Here is a 15,753-nt window from a genome sequence, read left to right as displayed (position 1 = left end):
TAGTCATATTCATTTTCAATGTACAAACATCAGTATTTAGAAAAAAGGGTCTTGAATGTCACAGATGCATGTTTATACATTAATCTCAATGTGCATCAAGTACACTAAATAAACTGTTAGCATGTCATGTATGATTTGTTTTGTTTTATATTTGAAGAAAGTTATTTTGAATCAGTGAATGACTGGAGTTGAGTTGTGTCCATGTGCTGTTTTTAGGTTAAATAGTTTAGTTCATATGACACTCAGTGTTGAGTAATGTCTGTCAAATCAGGCAGCTTTTGTAAAGAATCAATTACTGTCTCACATGCTGGATTATTCATGCTAACAGAGTTCTTCCTTTAATTCAGTGGTTCTTAAACTTTTTCAGCGTGTGCCCCCCCTTGATTACGGCAAATTCCTTTGCGCCCCCCCCCAAAGAAAATTTATGACAAAAAAACAGTTCTAAAACTTAACATTTTAAATAAACATATTAAATTATACAAAGAAGTGCTGTTGGTTAGTAGCCTTATTTTTTAGATTTATTTACACAGAATTCAAGATAAAGTAATGTATTTTATAAAATGTCATAAAACTGGGGCCCCCCTGGCACCATCTTGCGGCCCCCAGTTTGAGAACCACTGCTTTAAATTACTTGCTTCACATTAAAGATACTATTGGAAAATGCTATAAATGCATAAATTATGTGAGATTTGTTTGCCCCAAGCCTATTTTCAGCCCAACAGATAATAACAGAGTGATATAACACAAGTAAAAACGAAATAGAAATAGATAGGCAGTAATCAGTATATTAAATCATTAATTTATTAAATCTCTCGAGGTAAAATTAAAGAGCCACACAGATCCAAAATCGAAACTAACCTTTATTGCAGTGTGTCGTGTAGCTGTCCATCAATGTAAACAACGTGTAAAGTAGTTGAACCAAAAAGTGCACGATTAATAAAGTTATTGGCTTCTAAAGCAGGGAGTCGACTCTGAATCGCTGAAACGAGTCGTTATAGGGAGTGAGTCTTCTTCCTGATATTATCCACGTCACACGAACTTATCCACGTCACATGAGATACTAATCTCCGCCTACAGCCTTGCCTGCGGGAGAAACAAAAACTATGACCCGCCCACAGCTAGCTAGTGTGTGAGTGTAAACATCAGCTCACGCTGTTTTCAGCTTTTGTTGTTTTCACTACCAAAGGAGACTTTTTCAAGGAGGGATATACTACGCCAAAAGATAAGATATTAGATACACAAATTACTAGATTCACTGTTTAGAGTTACGTGAAGTGCAGCATTGAGGACATCTGCTGTTACCCGCTGTGTAAATACATCAAGAACAGCATATTTACACATTCAATGACATTTAAACAAAAGTTTTTATTACAGGAAATATGTAATATGACATTAAAGTAAGTGATTGCGTGAGTACCGCACTCGTGAGATAATTAGCATAAAGTTATAGTAAATGTAGCCTATATAGTTATAATGTGAACGTGCCTAAGACTTTTCTCAGTAAGAACTGAGAAACAAAATAGAAAAATGTAGTCAATTCCTAGTTTTCTTTTTTCATTTTATAAATGGAAATGATAAATGAAAATACAACTGGTTGATCGTTTTCCGTTTTTTTTATTTTAAAACGGATATGGAATGGATGGGAGATACCCAGGGGCACGTTCAAGCTCACACAGGTGCGCAACGTTTTGCTGCGTTTTCCGGGTTGAACAACATGTTTCCTAGAAACGGTGTGCAACGGCGTGCAACAGGTTTTAGAAGCGTTTTCTCTTGTTTGGTGGGTGTGTCAGTGTTGAGATCTATAAATTGTATGCTCTCATTTGTATTTGTATTTTTGTTTATTTTCTCTGTTTGGGACAGGCAACCCAGTCACACTGCGAGATGTCATGTGACCTAATTAATGACTGAGTGAAATCAGGTGTTTCTTTTGTTTTAATAAAAATGCGCCAGTCAGAACGACTGCATGGCTGATAGTGAAACGTATCTTCTTGTCTTATTTGAACGTATCTGTTAACAGGTTATGGGCCCAGAGCGGAGTTAAAGTAGAAACGTTTGAGTGTTAAGACGCCGGGTAAAAGTCGCGACGGATAGCGTGTACCTGATTCTTTTAACATGAAAAGAAGAGAAAAAGAAACCGCGACGAGCCGCTGGTCTCGATAGTCTTTGACGGAGATGAGAAAAACTACGAGCTACGGGAGACAAAGTTTTTGGGTCATCTTTATTTACAAGGACTGAAAGAGACTATTTTAAGCGAGTCTTTTGAGGAAGACGAGGAAGATACAGCGAAAAACGCCGAAGCCTATGCAGAGCTAATACAGTTCCTGGATGACAAAAGTTTGTCGCTGGTTATGAGGGAAGCAGCAGACGATGGAAGAGCAGCATTGAAGATTCTTCGGGAATATTATGCTGGCAAAGGAAAGCCCAGAGTGATTAGCTTATACACAGAGCTAACGTCATTGCAAAAGTCGCCCAGTGAGTGTGTTACTGATTATGTCATCAGGGCTGAGACCGCAATCACCGCTTTGAGGAACGCAGGTGAGAATCTGAGTGATGGACTTTTAATAGCAATGGTTCTGAAAGGACTTCCAGAGACATTTAAGCCATTTGCCATTCATGTTAGCCAGAGAGATGATTAATTGAGTTTTGCAGAATTTAAGACGAGGCTTCGAAGTTATGAAGACATGGAAAATATGCGGACAACCGTATCCGAGGACAATGTTATGTAAGCTGGTGCGCAGCCTGGAAGAAAAACCGCTTTTGTGGGTACAGCTGTTTGTGGTGCTGGTACAAACATTGTTTGTTACAAGTGTGGTACAAGCAGAGATGGGCATAAATACATGGAAATGTATTTCAAATACAAATACAAAATACTGTGGTGAAAAATGTATTTAAATACAAATACAAAATACTGTGTGGAAAAATGTATTTAAATACAAATACAGTATTTTGTATTTTGAAAATACACAAAATACATGTGAAATTGGTGATTCAGTGCAAGTATCCCTATTATGCTGAAATCTATCTGGGTCTATTTCTGAATGCCAAAAAGCCACATACCTCATTGTTTGAGATATCTTTGTTATGACAACTTGACATAAACCAATACAACACAACTTGTTATAAATCATAAACAATAATTATCAAACTTAAGAAACTACCAACTTTGTGGGTTAACATTACATTAAACTGTGATTTAAATGTCATTAAGTGTTAATACTATGTCAAATATTTTTAATACTCGGTCAAATAAACATTATGAACTGAAGGATATTCATGATGCTGTTATAAAACTATTTAACAGAGTATTAACACTTAATGACAAATTATATTTGTACCACTGTAATTGAGGTCAAGAAAAATATTCATGATGCTGTTATAAAACTATTTTACAGAGTATTAACACTTAATGACAAATTATATTTGTACCACTGTAATTGAGGTCAAGAAAAATATTCATGATGCTGTTATAAAACTATTTTACAGAGTATTAACACTTAATGATATTTTAATGACAAATTCAGTTTGTATCACTGGTAAAAAGTGGTCAGTTATGTTGTCTTGGTTAATGTCAAGTTGTCAAAACAAAGACATCTCAAACAATGTCATCTTTGCAATAAAAATGACATAATTGAAGAAATGACACTTAATGACAGTAGTCATAAACGTCAATAAAATCTCCTTCATATTCATGACACGTGTCATGTCATGGTTATGAAGGTGTCATGTCAGCCTTATGAACACCCATTCAAGTAAAGTGATGTTTTATAAAAACATCATAAAAAATATGTGAAGAAATCCACGTATTTACAAACTTCTCACGAGACGAGTGTTTGACAAATTATTCGTCAAACTACTTCCTCTCATCGCTGCTTTTTGATGGTTTTGAGAACAATTACTCACGAGTTGCCCTCTGTCATTTCACAGAAAAATACAACGGAGAGCACGTCCATCATAAAAGTCTTGTAGGTTTACAGAGGAGCCTGCAGGTTCACGCCGTAGAGTAGAGCCATGCGAATTGTAAAAGTGTAAACAAGGCTTCAACTGCACAAAGCTAAAAAGAAATCAGCAACTGTGTGCTGATTCCACCACTTGCCGCGTCACGTGTGAAAGGGCCTTTAAAGGAAAACACCACCGTTTTTCAATATTTTACTATGTTCTTACCTCAACTTAGATGAATGAATACATACCTATCTTTTTTTCAATACGTGCACTTCATCTTTGCACAGCGTGTCGTGAATGTGTTAGCATTTAGCCTAGTCCCATTTATTCCTTAGGATCTAAACAGGGAAGAATTTAGAAGCCACCAAACACTTCCATGTTTTCCCCATTTAAAGACTGTTACATGAGTAGTTACACGAGTAAGTATGGTGACAGAAAATAAAACGTAGTGATTTTTAAGTGGATAAAAAATGAGAACTATATTGTATGGCGGAAGAGCACTTAGTTTGCAGCACTTTAACCTCTGGCGCAGTAACATCATTACTCCTGTCAAGATGTTACTGCGCGCTGAGGTCGAAATGCTGCAAACTAAGTGCTCTTCCTCCATGCATTGAAAATAGATAGTTATGTATTCATTTGTCTAAGTTGAGGTAAGAACATAGTAAAATATTGAAAAATTGTGGTTTTCCTTTAAGTCAAAAGTGTAGGCTTATTTGTTAGCGTTTCACACTCTCTCAGTCGTGCATTAAACTGCCTGCCAACGTGCAAGTGTGAATTTGAATTTCCTTCGCGACAGTAACACAAATCACATCACACCCAATAATTCAATCGCCCTTGCTTTTTTCCCACTCCAACATTTCAATGATTGCCCACTAAAAGCTGCACAGATATATTTGCTTACCTGCACTCTGGTGTCTTGTCTGAACTAGCTGATGCATGAAAACATCACCCTGACTGGTTGACTGGCTCAAAGTATTTTGAGTATTTAAAAAATACAAAAATACTCATCTTAAATGTATTTAAATACAAATTACATTTCATTTTTTTCAAAGGCTTTAAAATACAAAATACTATTTTGTATTTCAAATACGTATTTTAAATACATGTATTTGAAATACTGCCCATCCCTGGGTACAAGAGGCCACAAAGCAAGAACATGTCAGCTTAAACAGTGGTGCAGTCAGTGTAAAAGTAACAGTCACCGCGACGCAACGTGCAGACGGGGAACCCAGCGGGACAATGCACAAAAAGTTTCCGCAGAGCCAAGTGACAAGGAGTATGCTTTTCGGGCAAGCGACGCTGAGATGCGGGTACAAACTACCAAGAGGAAAGGCCTAATGGTGGATGCAGGTGCAACTTCCCACATCATCACGGACATCGAGAAGTTTCAGAGGTTTGACAGAGGAGCAGTTTTCAGGCCAACACACATTGCTTGGAATTGGCTGACGGCACTCGGTGTAACGGGGTCGCAAAGCAAAGAGGAGACGCGGAGGTATATTTGATTGACTACACGGGACGACGCGTCAAAGCGATGCTGAGAAACGTGCTGTACATCCCAGCATATCCACAGGACATTTTCTCTGTTTGGGACAGGCAACCCAGTCACACTGCGAGATGTCATGTGACTTAATTAATGACTGAGTGAAATCATTACTAATGTCGGCCCAATCAGTGGCAAGATGTATAAAACCACGCCGTAGTAAAGAGACAGTTCGCTCAATGGGTTCAAGTTGGAAGTAACATTGAGGGTATTTTACAGTATTAAACACACATTTAATGATTTCATCAGGCTTCAGATTTTAAAAAGAACACAAAGAATGGCCTCTCAGCTACCGTAGTTGCAACTCTTGCGTCATCACAACAGGGTGTTCACAGTTCAACACATCATCTGTTTCTGTTTAATAAACGTTGTGCAACGGGGATGAACCCAGCTCAGATTTTCCACTGACCCTGCAGGCACCATCTCGTGATCATCCACCATCTAGACTTTTGTTAAAGAATTACTAAGGTAAAATTAAAACAGCTTTTATAATGTTTAGTTTGACAATTAAGCTGAAGTTGACAATTAAAATTTTCCTAAAGGTTTAGCTCACTGACCATTTACTGATAACTAGATATATTTGGGGAGGTTGCTAGTGCTAGATATTTTTTTCACAATGGCTATGTTAACATGCACAAAAATTTGTAAATCTGACTAAATCTGTCGCATCGCTCAGCATTTGCATAAAATAGCCTGCTTGTCTATTTTGGCCACACCTTGCTCGCTCAGCGGCGAGCTCGTCGCTTGTCGCTGGCAAACGGCCACTTCCATTGAAAATGAATGGTAGCCTGTCGCTCTGTCTCTGTCGCTTGTAACTAATGTGACTGGGGGGTTACTCTGTATAAAAGTCAAAACTGAGTTGGAGTTGTTTTTAAGAAGTTTTCCGATATAGGTGATAAAAACACACTTTTCAAAAGTCACAACGCTATTTTATTGCTTTAAGTAGCCTAATGTTTTAAAAGTAAACACAAACGCTGCAGAATTTAGTACAGCGCGTGACCCCATTAATGCTGTTGTTGTTGCGTGTTTCTGTGACGAGATTCATAAATATAATACATCAACTTGGAGCGCAAATGTTCTGCGCATGTGCACAACGTATTTTTGCATCCGATTGAGAAAGTCACAGTCAAACTAACATTGTGTTTTTTATCAATAAGAAAAGTTCTTGTTTAATGTTTTGTAGCTGGTATATGTGAGTTTCTACAAAGAGAAATCATGAACTTCAGACTCTCATCACTGATCCTGCTGTTACACATTCAAGGTATGAAACACAGTTTTGTGTTATACTGAAATACTTCAATTTATTATATATTTGTTAAAAGTATGTCAGATTTTAAACTAGTTCCCAGGGGCGGAGCGGGGGGGGGGTGGCTTATGGGGCTCAAGCCCCGAATGTTTTGTCAAAAGCCACGAATCTTTTCAGATCTGTAAAATGAATTCATCCAGGACGCTAGGTGGCGGCACTCAGCTTTAATTCTCCGGTCCCCCACTCAACTGAAAATGAATAAAAGATGCGTGTTGAAGGCAAAATAATATGCTGAATCTCCCCACAGTTAACGCATTTTCAAAGTGTCTTTATTATTACAGTGCCTTCTTTATTACTGTAAGTGTATATTTATAGTTATGTGATGTAAATACTGTTAAATAGCGTCAACTGATATATTATCTACATGGCTAACGTCTAACTTACTGTGGTGCTCTGGTCTAGTCTGCCTCATTGGTCATTTGTAAGGTTGTATTTAAAGTACATTTAATAACTTTAAAACATATACATTGTTGCATATATACTTTTTTATAGATGGATATACGATTTATATTTTTAAAGATGTCAGAAAAGAAGGTGAGAAAGTATATAGTTAGTTAGGTAGCTTATGTTTTGTCCATATGCATTTGAAATTCGCAATGATTTTACCTCAGAAATACATTGATAGACCGTTATAAAATGTGAATCCCCAATCTCTTACATTAAAATATCCTTATGTGTGATTACTGTCAGTGCAAATAGGAAGAGAGGAGGGTGGAGCGAGATCACAGACAGACAGATAGACAGAAAGAGAGAGAAACGCTTCCATAAGCTGGTGAGAAATTGTTCTGTCAATGAAGTCAAAAATTGTTATTCTTATGTAGTTTTATAGTTACTGGATTAGCCTTCTGCAAACATGTTTGCCTATTTTTGGATAAGAGAAGTTAAAGTATCATTGTCAAAATTTGTTATGTTGCAGTTTGGGTAAGTTACTCAAAAAAGTAATTAATTACTAGTAACTAATTACATCTTCAATCATGTAATTAAATTACTTTACAAATTACTCTCTCCAAAAAGTATGTAATTATTACAAATTACTTTCTAAATCCTATTTAGTACATGATACAAGGATAGGCTTGAAATGGCTCAAAGAAATAATATATAAAAGTACATCAATTATTCTGGTCCCACTTTAGGGTTCATTTCTCTCTATTAATTAACTATTAACTACTTTTGCCTCAATATACTCTAACTACTGCTTATTAATACTAAAGTAGTTGTTTATTTAAGTAATTGTATAAATGGGGAGGGTTAAGGATGTAGAATAAGGTTTTGCAGAATCAGGCATTAATATGTGTTATTTAAGTAGGCCTACTAAAAAACAGTCAACATCTCAGTAATATTAATGCTAATAATCAACCAGTTAATAGTTAGAATTGTAAACTAAAACCATGTTTAATCCACTATTTATTATAGTATACTGTAATGACTTGTAAGAGACGGAAGCAAACGCAGGTGAAAAATATAACAATGTTTATTAAATGTAAACAAAGAGAGAGTGACTATGTCAATGCGGAAGTAATCCAGTCCAGTGTTGTTGAAGGCAATGGTGACGATGACTACGGTGGAAGTTGGTGTTTTGAGTGTGACGTTGGTGGAGTGGTGAGCAGTGGTGAAATCCAAGCTGACACGGAACATCCACACGAAGACGACGACGACAATACACATCCAAACTGAAACACGTAATCCAATGTACACGGAACAACCAAGCAACACGGAGACTGAGCAAACAATAGAATCTGGCAGGGAACAGAAAGTCAGGTGAGTATTTATGGAGATGATGTAATGATGAACAGCTGGAGCGAGACAATCAACACACAGGTGACAGGGATTGCTCTAACGAGCACATGGCAGGGGTAAGTGAACAACACACACACACAAACATGACACGGAGGAAAACAATGGATTTTCCTACCGTGACAGTACCCCCTCCCCTAGGAACGCCCCTCGGCGTTCCCAGCCTGCTTTACCTGCTGATTGAATTCATCAATAAGGCGGTGATCCAGTATGTCCCGAGCAGGAACCCACCTTCTCTCCTCCGGACCGTAACCTTCCCAATCCACCAAGTACTGAAATCCGCGTCCCCTCCGTCTGGAGTCCAGAATACGGTTAACCGAATAAGTGGTTTCCCCATTAACGATACGAGGCGGAGGGGGAACCGGGACAGGCGGATTAAGACGGGAAAAAATCACCGGTTTAATTTTGGAAACGTGAAAGACGGGGTGAACCCTCCTGTACGCAGGAGGAAGGCTAAGACGCACTGTTACCGGATTAATGATTTTGGTAACAGAAAACGGGCCAATAAATTTGGGAGCAAGTTTATTCGAGACGGAACGCATCGGAATATTCTGGGTTGAAAGCCACACTCTTTGACCGACGACGTATCGGGGAGGCTTCGACCGGTGGCGATCGGCCTTGGCCTTGGTGCGTGACCTTGCCTGGAGCAGAGCTCTGCGAGCTCTGGTCCAGGTGCGGTGGCACCTCTGGACTAGTGCGTTTGCGGAGGGAACCGACACCTCGGATTCAGTACTGACAAAATTAGGTGGTTGGTACCCTAAACTACACTTAAATGGAGACATGCCCGTAGATGACACCGGCAGAGAATTGTGTGCGTACTCCACAATTGAGAGTTGCTGACACCAGGACGAAGGATTCTTGGAAACCAGACATCGCAACACCCTTTCGACGTCCTGATTGGCTCGCTCGGTTTGACCGTTGCTCTGGGGATGAAACCCGGACGAAAGACTAACAGTCGCCCCTAGCAATTTGCAGAACTCTCGCCAAAATTTGGACACAAACTGGGGACCCCTGTCAGAGACCACGTCTGTCGGGAGGCCATGTATTCGGAAGACGTGGTCAATGACAGCTACCGCTGTTTCCTTGGCTGATGGTAATTTGGGCAAGGGAATGAAATGGGTCGCCTTCGAGAACCGGTCCACTACGGTCAAAATCACCGTATTACCCTTAGAGGGTGGGAGGGCGGTAATAAAATCTAGCGAAATGTGGGACCAGGGTCTCGAAGGGACAGACAGCGGTAAAAGTAACCCATCTGGAGGACGATTGGAAGTCTTACCAACGGCACAAACCGAACAAGCCAAGACGAAGTCGTGGACGTCACGAGCCATACCAGGCCACCAAAATCGTTGCTTGACTAGAAACCTAGTTCTACTAACCCCTGGGTGACAAGCAACACTGGAACCATGACCCCACTGGAGGACGTCTGACCGTAACCCTTCCGGCACAAATAAACGGTTCGGTGGGCAGCGAGCCGGGGGCGTTACCCCTTCTAAGGCTGTCAAAACCTTCGATTCGACCTCCCATCTGAGCGCGGAGATAATGATTTTCTCCGGTAAAATGGGCTCGGGAGTAGCAGTACGATCGGAACGCTCAAAAAGACGGGATAAAGCATCTGGTTTGATGTTTTTGGAACCCGGCCGGTAAGAAAGTGTAAAATCGAAACGACCGAAAAACAATGCCCACCGAGCCTGCCTGGAGTTAAGTCTTTTGGCAGTTCTAATGTATTCGAGATTCTTATGGTCCGTCCATACAATGAAAGGTACACCCGACCCTTCAAGCCAGTGACGCCATTCTTCCAGTGCTAGCTTGACCGCCAACAACTCTCGATTGCCAATGTCATAGTTAACTTCCGCAGGAGATAAACGATGGGAATAATACGCGCAAGGATGAACCTTTCCGTCTGAGGATGCGCGCTGGGACAACACTGCTCCTACCCCCACCTCTGACGCGTCGACCTCCACTATGAATTGACGTGAACGATCAGGGGTAACGAGAATGGGAGCTGAAACAAAGCAGCTTTTCAGTTTGGCAAACGCAGCCTCAGCTGCGTCTGACCACCTGAACGTCAAACCAGGGGAAGTCAAAGCGGTCAGAGGTGCGGCTAGTTGGCTGAAATTGCGAATGAAACGCCGGTAAAAATTGGCGAACCCCAGAAATCTCTGCAGGGCCTTGCGAGACTCTGGGGATGGCCAATCTACCACAGCCTTAACTTTCTCAGGATCCATGCGAACACCCTCAGTCGAAATGATGTGTCCTAAAAAAGAAACAGACTGTGCATGAAAAACGCATTTTTCCGCCTTGACAAAAAGCCCATTCTCTAACAACCGCAGAAGCACTCGTTGTACGTGTTGCAAATGTTCCTGGAGAGACGAAGAAAAAATCTATATGTCATCCAGGTAAACATATATGAACTGGTCTACCATGTCTCGCAACACGTCATTAACGAGTGCTTGGAAGACTGCCGGCGAGTTCGTGAGACCGAAAGGCATCACGCAGTACTCAAAATGGCCACGAGGGGTGTTAAACGCAGTCTTCCATTCATCCCCCTTCCTGATGCGAACCAAATTATATGCATTACGTAAGTCCAATTTAGTAAAAACGGACGCTCCCTGCAACCTCTCGAAAGCTGAAGACATCAACGGCAAAGGATAAGTATTCTTTACCGTGATGTTGTTCAACCCTCGGTAGTCAATACAAGGTCGCAAGGATCCGTCCTTCTTCCCCACAAAAAAGAACCCCGCCCCCGCTGGAGATGAGGAAGGGCGAATGAACCCCGTTGCCAGAGAATCAGAAATATATTTCTCCATGGCCTCCATCTCCGGAACGGACAGAGAGTATAACTTGCCCTTAGGCGGAAACGTACCTGGCAATAAGTCTATCGCACAGTCATAGGGACGATGAGGAGGAAGAGAATCAGCCCGCGACTTACTGAACACCTCCTTCAGGTCGTGGTACTCCGCGGGCACGGTAGACAAATCCACTGCTTTCCCCTGAAACACAGACTCAGACACAGAAACACAAGCAGAGACAAGACAGGACTTATGACACTCCTCGCTCCAGCTGGTAACAGAACCCAGTTTCCAGTCAATTCTTGGGTTATGGGAATGAAGCCAAGGATGTCCAAGAACTATGGGGGAGAGAGCAGTGTCAGTAATAAAAAATGAAATAGTCTCTGTGTGGTTTCCGGAAGTAATGAGTGTGATAGGTGCTGTGGTGTACTTGATAGTGGGTAACTGATGTCCATTGAGGGCGAAGGGCGCAATCTGGTGGGTGAGTGAAGTGAAAGGTAACTTGAGCTTACGTGCTAGTGAGCTGTCGATGAAGTTGCCCTCCGCCCCCGAATCCAGAAGTGCGTGCCCTGAGTGTGACATAGTGGACCACCGTAGTCTCACCGGAAGGAGAGTGGATGTAGTAGAGGTCTTCTGTGTGGAGATCCTGCCCGATAGTAGCCTCTGTCTTACTATCGGGCTTGGTCTTTTACCGGGCACCTCTGGCATTGGTGACCCGACTCGCCACAGTACATGCAGAGACCCAGGGATCTCCGCCGCTTCCTCTCCTCCCGGGGTAACCGAGCTCGACCCACCTGCATGGGTTCCGGATCTGAGAGACCACCGGCGTAAACTTCGATGGGCGGATCCGTGGACTCCGCTTGACGTAGGGACGGACCTTGAGTCTTCCTTCTGGCAACGGTGGAGAGGCGTGCGTCAACCCGGATCGCCAAGTCCACCAACCCGTTGAGCGACTTCGGTAATTCCGCCGTGATGATCTCTCGATGGATCCAATCCGCCAACCCATGCAGGAAATGGTCCCACTGCGCTTCCTCGTTCCACCTGCACTCCACCGCCAGGGTGCGGAACTCGATGGCGTAGTCCGAGACCGACCGCTCCCCCTGCTGGAGATCCGTGAGGAGACGGGCGGCCTCCCTCCCGGCGACGGAGCGGTCGAAAACCCTCTTCATCTCCTCTGCAAGCGAGGCGAATGAGGAACAACAGCTGTCCTTGTTTTCCCATACCGCCGTCCCCCAGAGGGCAGCCTTGCCTTTGAGAAGCGAGAGCGTAAACGCCACCTTCGTCTCCTCAAGGAAGAAAGACCGGGGCTGTTGGGCAAAGTGTAAAGAGCAATGAGAGAGAAAAGTACGGCAATAGTTGGGCTCACCGGCGTATTTCTCCGGGATAGGAAGTCTCGGTTCCTGGATGAAACTACCCCCTGGAGGTGAAGATGGTGCGGGCGGCATGGGTGGCGCAGTGGGAGGCGTGATGTCCGGAGATCGCTGAGAGAGCTCGGAAACCTTCGCCACCATTACCTGGACGGCCTTCCGCATATCTTCGATGGTTTGATCCTGATGATCCATACGAGCCAGAGATCGCTGGAGAAACTCCTCCAACGCGGAGATCGGCTGACCACCTGCTGCTTCCATGTTGGCCAGATTCTTCCGTAATGACTTGTAAGAGACGGAAGCAAACGCAGGTGAAAAATATAACAATGTTTATTAAATGTAAACAAAGAGAGAGTATTCAGTGTCAATGCGGAAGTAATCCAGTCCGGTGTTGTTGAAGGCAATGGTGACGATGACTACGGTGGAAGTTGGTGTTTTGAGTGCGACGTTGGTGGAGTGGTGAGCAGTGGTGAAATCCAAGCTGACACGGAACATCCACACGAAGACGACGACGACAATACACATCCAAACTGAAACACGTAATCCAATGTACACGGAACAACCAAGCAACACGGAGACTGAGCAAACAATAGAATCTGGCAGGGAACAGAAAGTCAGGTGAGTATTTATGGAGATGATGTAATGATGAACAGCTGGAGCGAGACAATCAACACACAGGTGACAGGGATTGCTCTAACGAGCACATGGCAGGGGTAAGTGAACAACACACACACACAAACATGACACGGAGGAAAACAATGGATTTTCCTACCGTGACATATACATAATTGTTTAGTCCATAGACAGTATTTAGTTACATCAGAAGTAACTGTAATTCGATTACAAGAAAAATAAGAGTAATCCCTTACATTACTTTTTCAAGTAATTAAATTACAGTAGCAAATTACTTAGTAACTAGTTACACCCAACACTGGACAATACAGAGAACACTTAGATTAAAAAATAGTTTATAAAGCTGCCGTAAATGGAGAACAAATATCAACAGGGGACCAAGCTTTGAAACCCCTAGATTTGGGCTAAGCCCCCAATGTCTACAATGTCTGGCTCCGCCCCTGGTTTAGTCTAATTTAATTTACATCGCTGTGCTCCAAAGGCTGGATTCTCCATTTGGATCAGTCTCTAAAATGTTTAAAGTGAGTTTGTATATTTAAAACTGAACTTAGAGATTTGTATTTGAGAACAAAATTGATGAATCAGGGTTCATATCCTTACAGGACTGTCTGAATCTCTCATCTCACTCTGTCATTTTAATGACGTTACATACAGTAAACTACAAATATTAATAATGTTATGGTTTCTTTTCAGGGTTCCTTACATTGGATAATTTTAATGTAACCTGTGATGAACTGAATATTTGTGCTGTTATGGGGACACTAATGAGTGTGAACTGCGATCACTCAAACATCAACATCAAAACTGGGTTCTGGTTCAGTCAGAAACAGAGAACAAACTGGAGAAAGAAAGATGAACCTGAAGATTTGACTTTAGATTCAGATTACTCAGGACGAATTGGTCAGTGGATAACTGAAGATTACTCACGACTCTCAATAGATGATCTGAGAGAGAGAGACAGTGGAGAATATCAGCTCATGATCATTATGAAGGATGGAGTTAAACATCTCAGCTCAGTCACAGTCAATCTAACAGTCACAGGTACATTTACATTCTCATCAGTCCAGTTAAACTCTTTTCATTTCTCATCTAATGTAAGGTTTTGATTATTTAGTTTTACAGGTAAAGATGAATCCTGAATCTACAGGACAGCGAGTAAAACTGAGCTGTGATTCCTCCTGCCCAAAAACATCAGAATATAATTACCGCTGGTACAAGAATGGACAACATTTAACAAATAACCAAAACATATTTGTATCATCCAGTGATAACACTGACAGTTATTCCTGCATCGAGTCTGTTTCAGAGCCCTCTTCATCTGTGTGTGAGTCTGACATTTATAAAATATTTAAATTAAAATGGAAGAACAAACTTTGCAGTTTTCTTGTTGATTCATATACAGTATGAGTGTGTTTGTAATTGATTGTGAATGTTACAGCAGTATTTTGTGACTCTTTCAGGTCTTTCTAACAGTAGCTGTTGGGGTGTAACTTACACCTCTACAGAAGTTTGTGCTTTAATGGGATCAACAGTAGATATTCACTCTTCATACTCACATCCCACTGGATATACAGTAGAGAAAACATACTGGGATTACAGTCGTTATGAGGAATTCAGAGATCTGCGTGAGGTTCATCAGTTTGCTGGTCGTGTGGAGTTTGTGGGAAACACACTGAAAATTAAAGACGTCAACACAAGTGACACTGGATTATATCAGTTCAGGTTCATCACTAACTCATCAGATGAAGTTTCTTGTTCTCCTGGAGTCTATCTTATTGTTACAGGTAACTGCTCATAATAAACTCTCTGTAGTGCAGCACTCATTATACTGAAGCATTATAGCTGATATCGCTAGAGTCTGATATCAACACGACTGTGATAAGAGGTTTAGGTAATGCTTTACCAAATGAGCTGAATCAAAAATATGAGGCCCAACTTTGAAAGTAATTGACGTGAACTCTGTTTTATGAAATCTCAGGTACACGAGTGAGAAGCAGCCCAAGCCCTGTGATGGATGGAGAAAAAGTGATATTAAGCTGTTTAACCAAATGCACTCTGGATAACAAACATACTTACATCTGGTATAAGAATGGACAACAGGTAACAGATGGATTGACATTATTAAACAAGCTGTACCTGGACTCAATCAACAGTGAGGAGCTACAAGAGTATTCCTGTACTGTAAGAGGTAACACAACATCTCATCATACAGCTGATGAAATTATATAAGATATAGTTTCAGTCCTTGATGCTGATTAGTTTATTTTCAGCTATTACATCATCACTGACAGGCCCGGTACTAGGCTTGCTGGACTGGGGGGGCAGTCAGGATTTTTGGGTGGGCAGCCATTTCTCGACTAAAATGATTCATACACTAAAATTATG

General features: G+C 41.5%; 1 protein-coding gene across 2 annotated transcripts in view; it reads left to right on the top strand.

Moving 5' to 3' along the window:
• Positions 1-15,753, top strand: part of LOC129454169 (uncharacterized) — an 89,973-nt gene that overhangs the window by 29,104 nt on the left and 45,116 nt on the right. Inside the window, exons 2-6 of one of the 2 annotated variants that reach the window (XM_073865588.1) lie at positions 6,663-6,740; positions 14,062-14,409; positions 14,483-14,692; positions 14,829-15,152; positions 15,347-15,556. The exons of the other annotated variant lie outside the window; for it this stretch is intronic. Coding sequence (XP_073721689.1) covers positions 6,663-6,740; positions 14,062-14,409; positions 14,483-14,692; positions 14,829-15,152; positions 15,347-15,556 — 1,170 coding nt within the window. The remainder of the gene's footprint in view (positions 1-6,662; positions 6,741-14,061; positions 14,410-14,482; positions 14,693-14,828; positions 15,153-15,346; positions 15,557-15,753) is intronic. 2 annotated transcript variants of the gene reach the window in all.

This window comes from Misgurnus anguillicaudatus, unplaced genomic scaffold (genome assembly GCF_027580225.2).
Source record: "Misgurnus anguillicaudatus unplaced genomic scaffold, ASM2758022v2 HiC_scaffold_32, whole genome shotgun sequence".
In the NCBI taxonomy this organism is placed as follows: Eukaryota; Metazoa; Chordata; class Actinopteri; order Cypriniformes; family Cobitidae; genus Misgurnus; species Misgurnus anguillicaudatus.
This window is presented reverse-complemented; position numbering and strand designations above follow the sequence as displayed.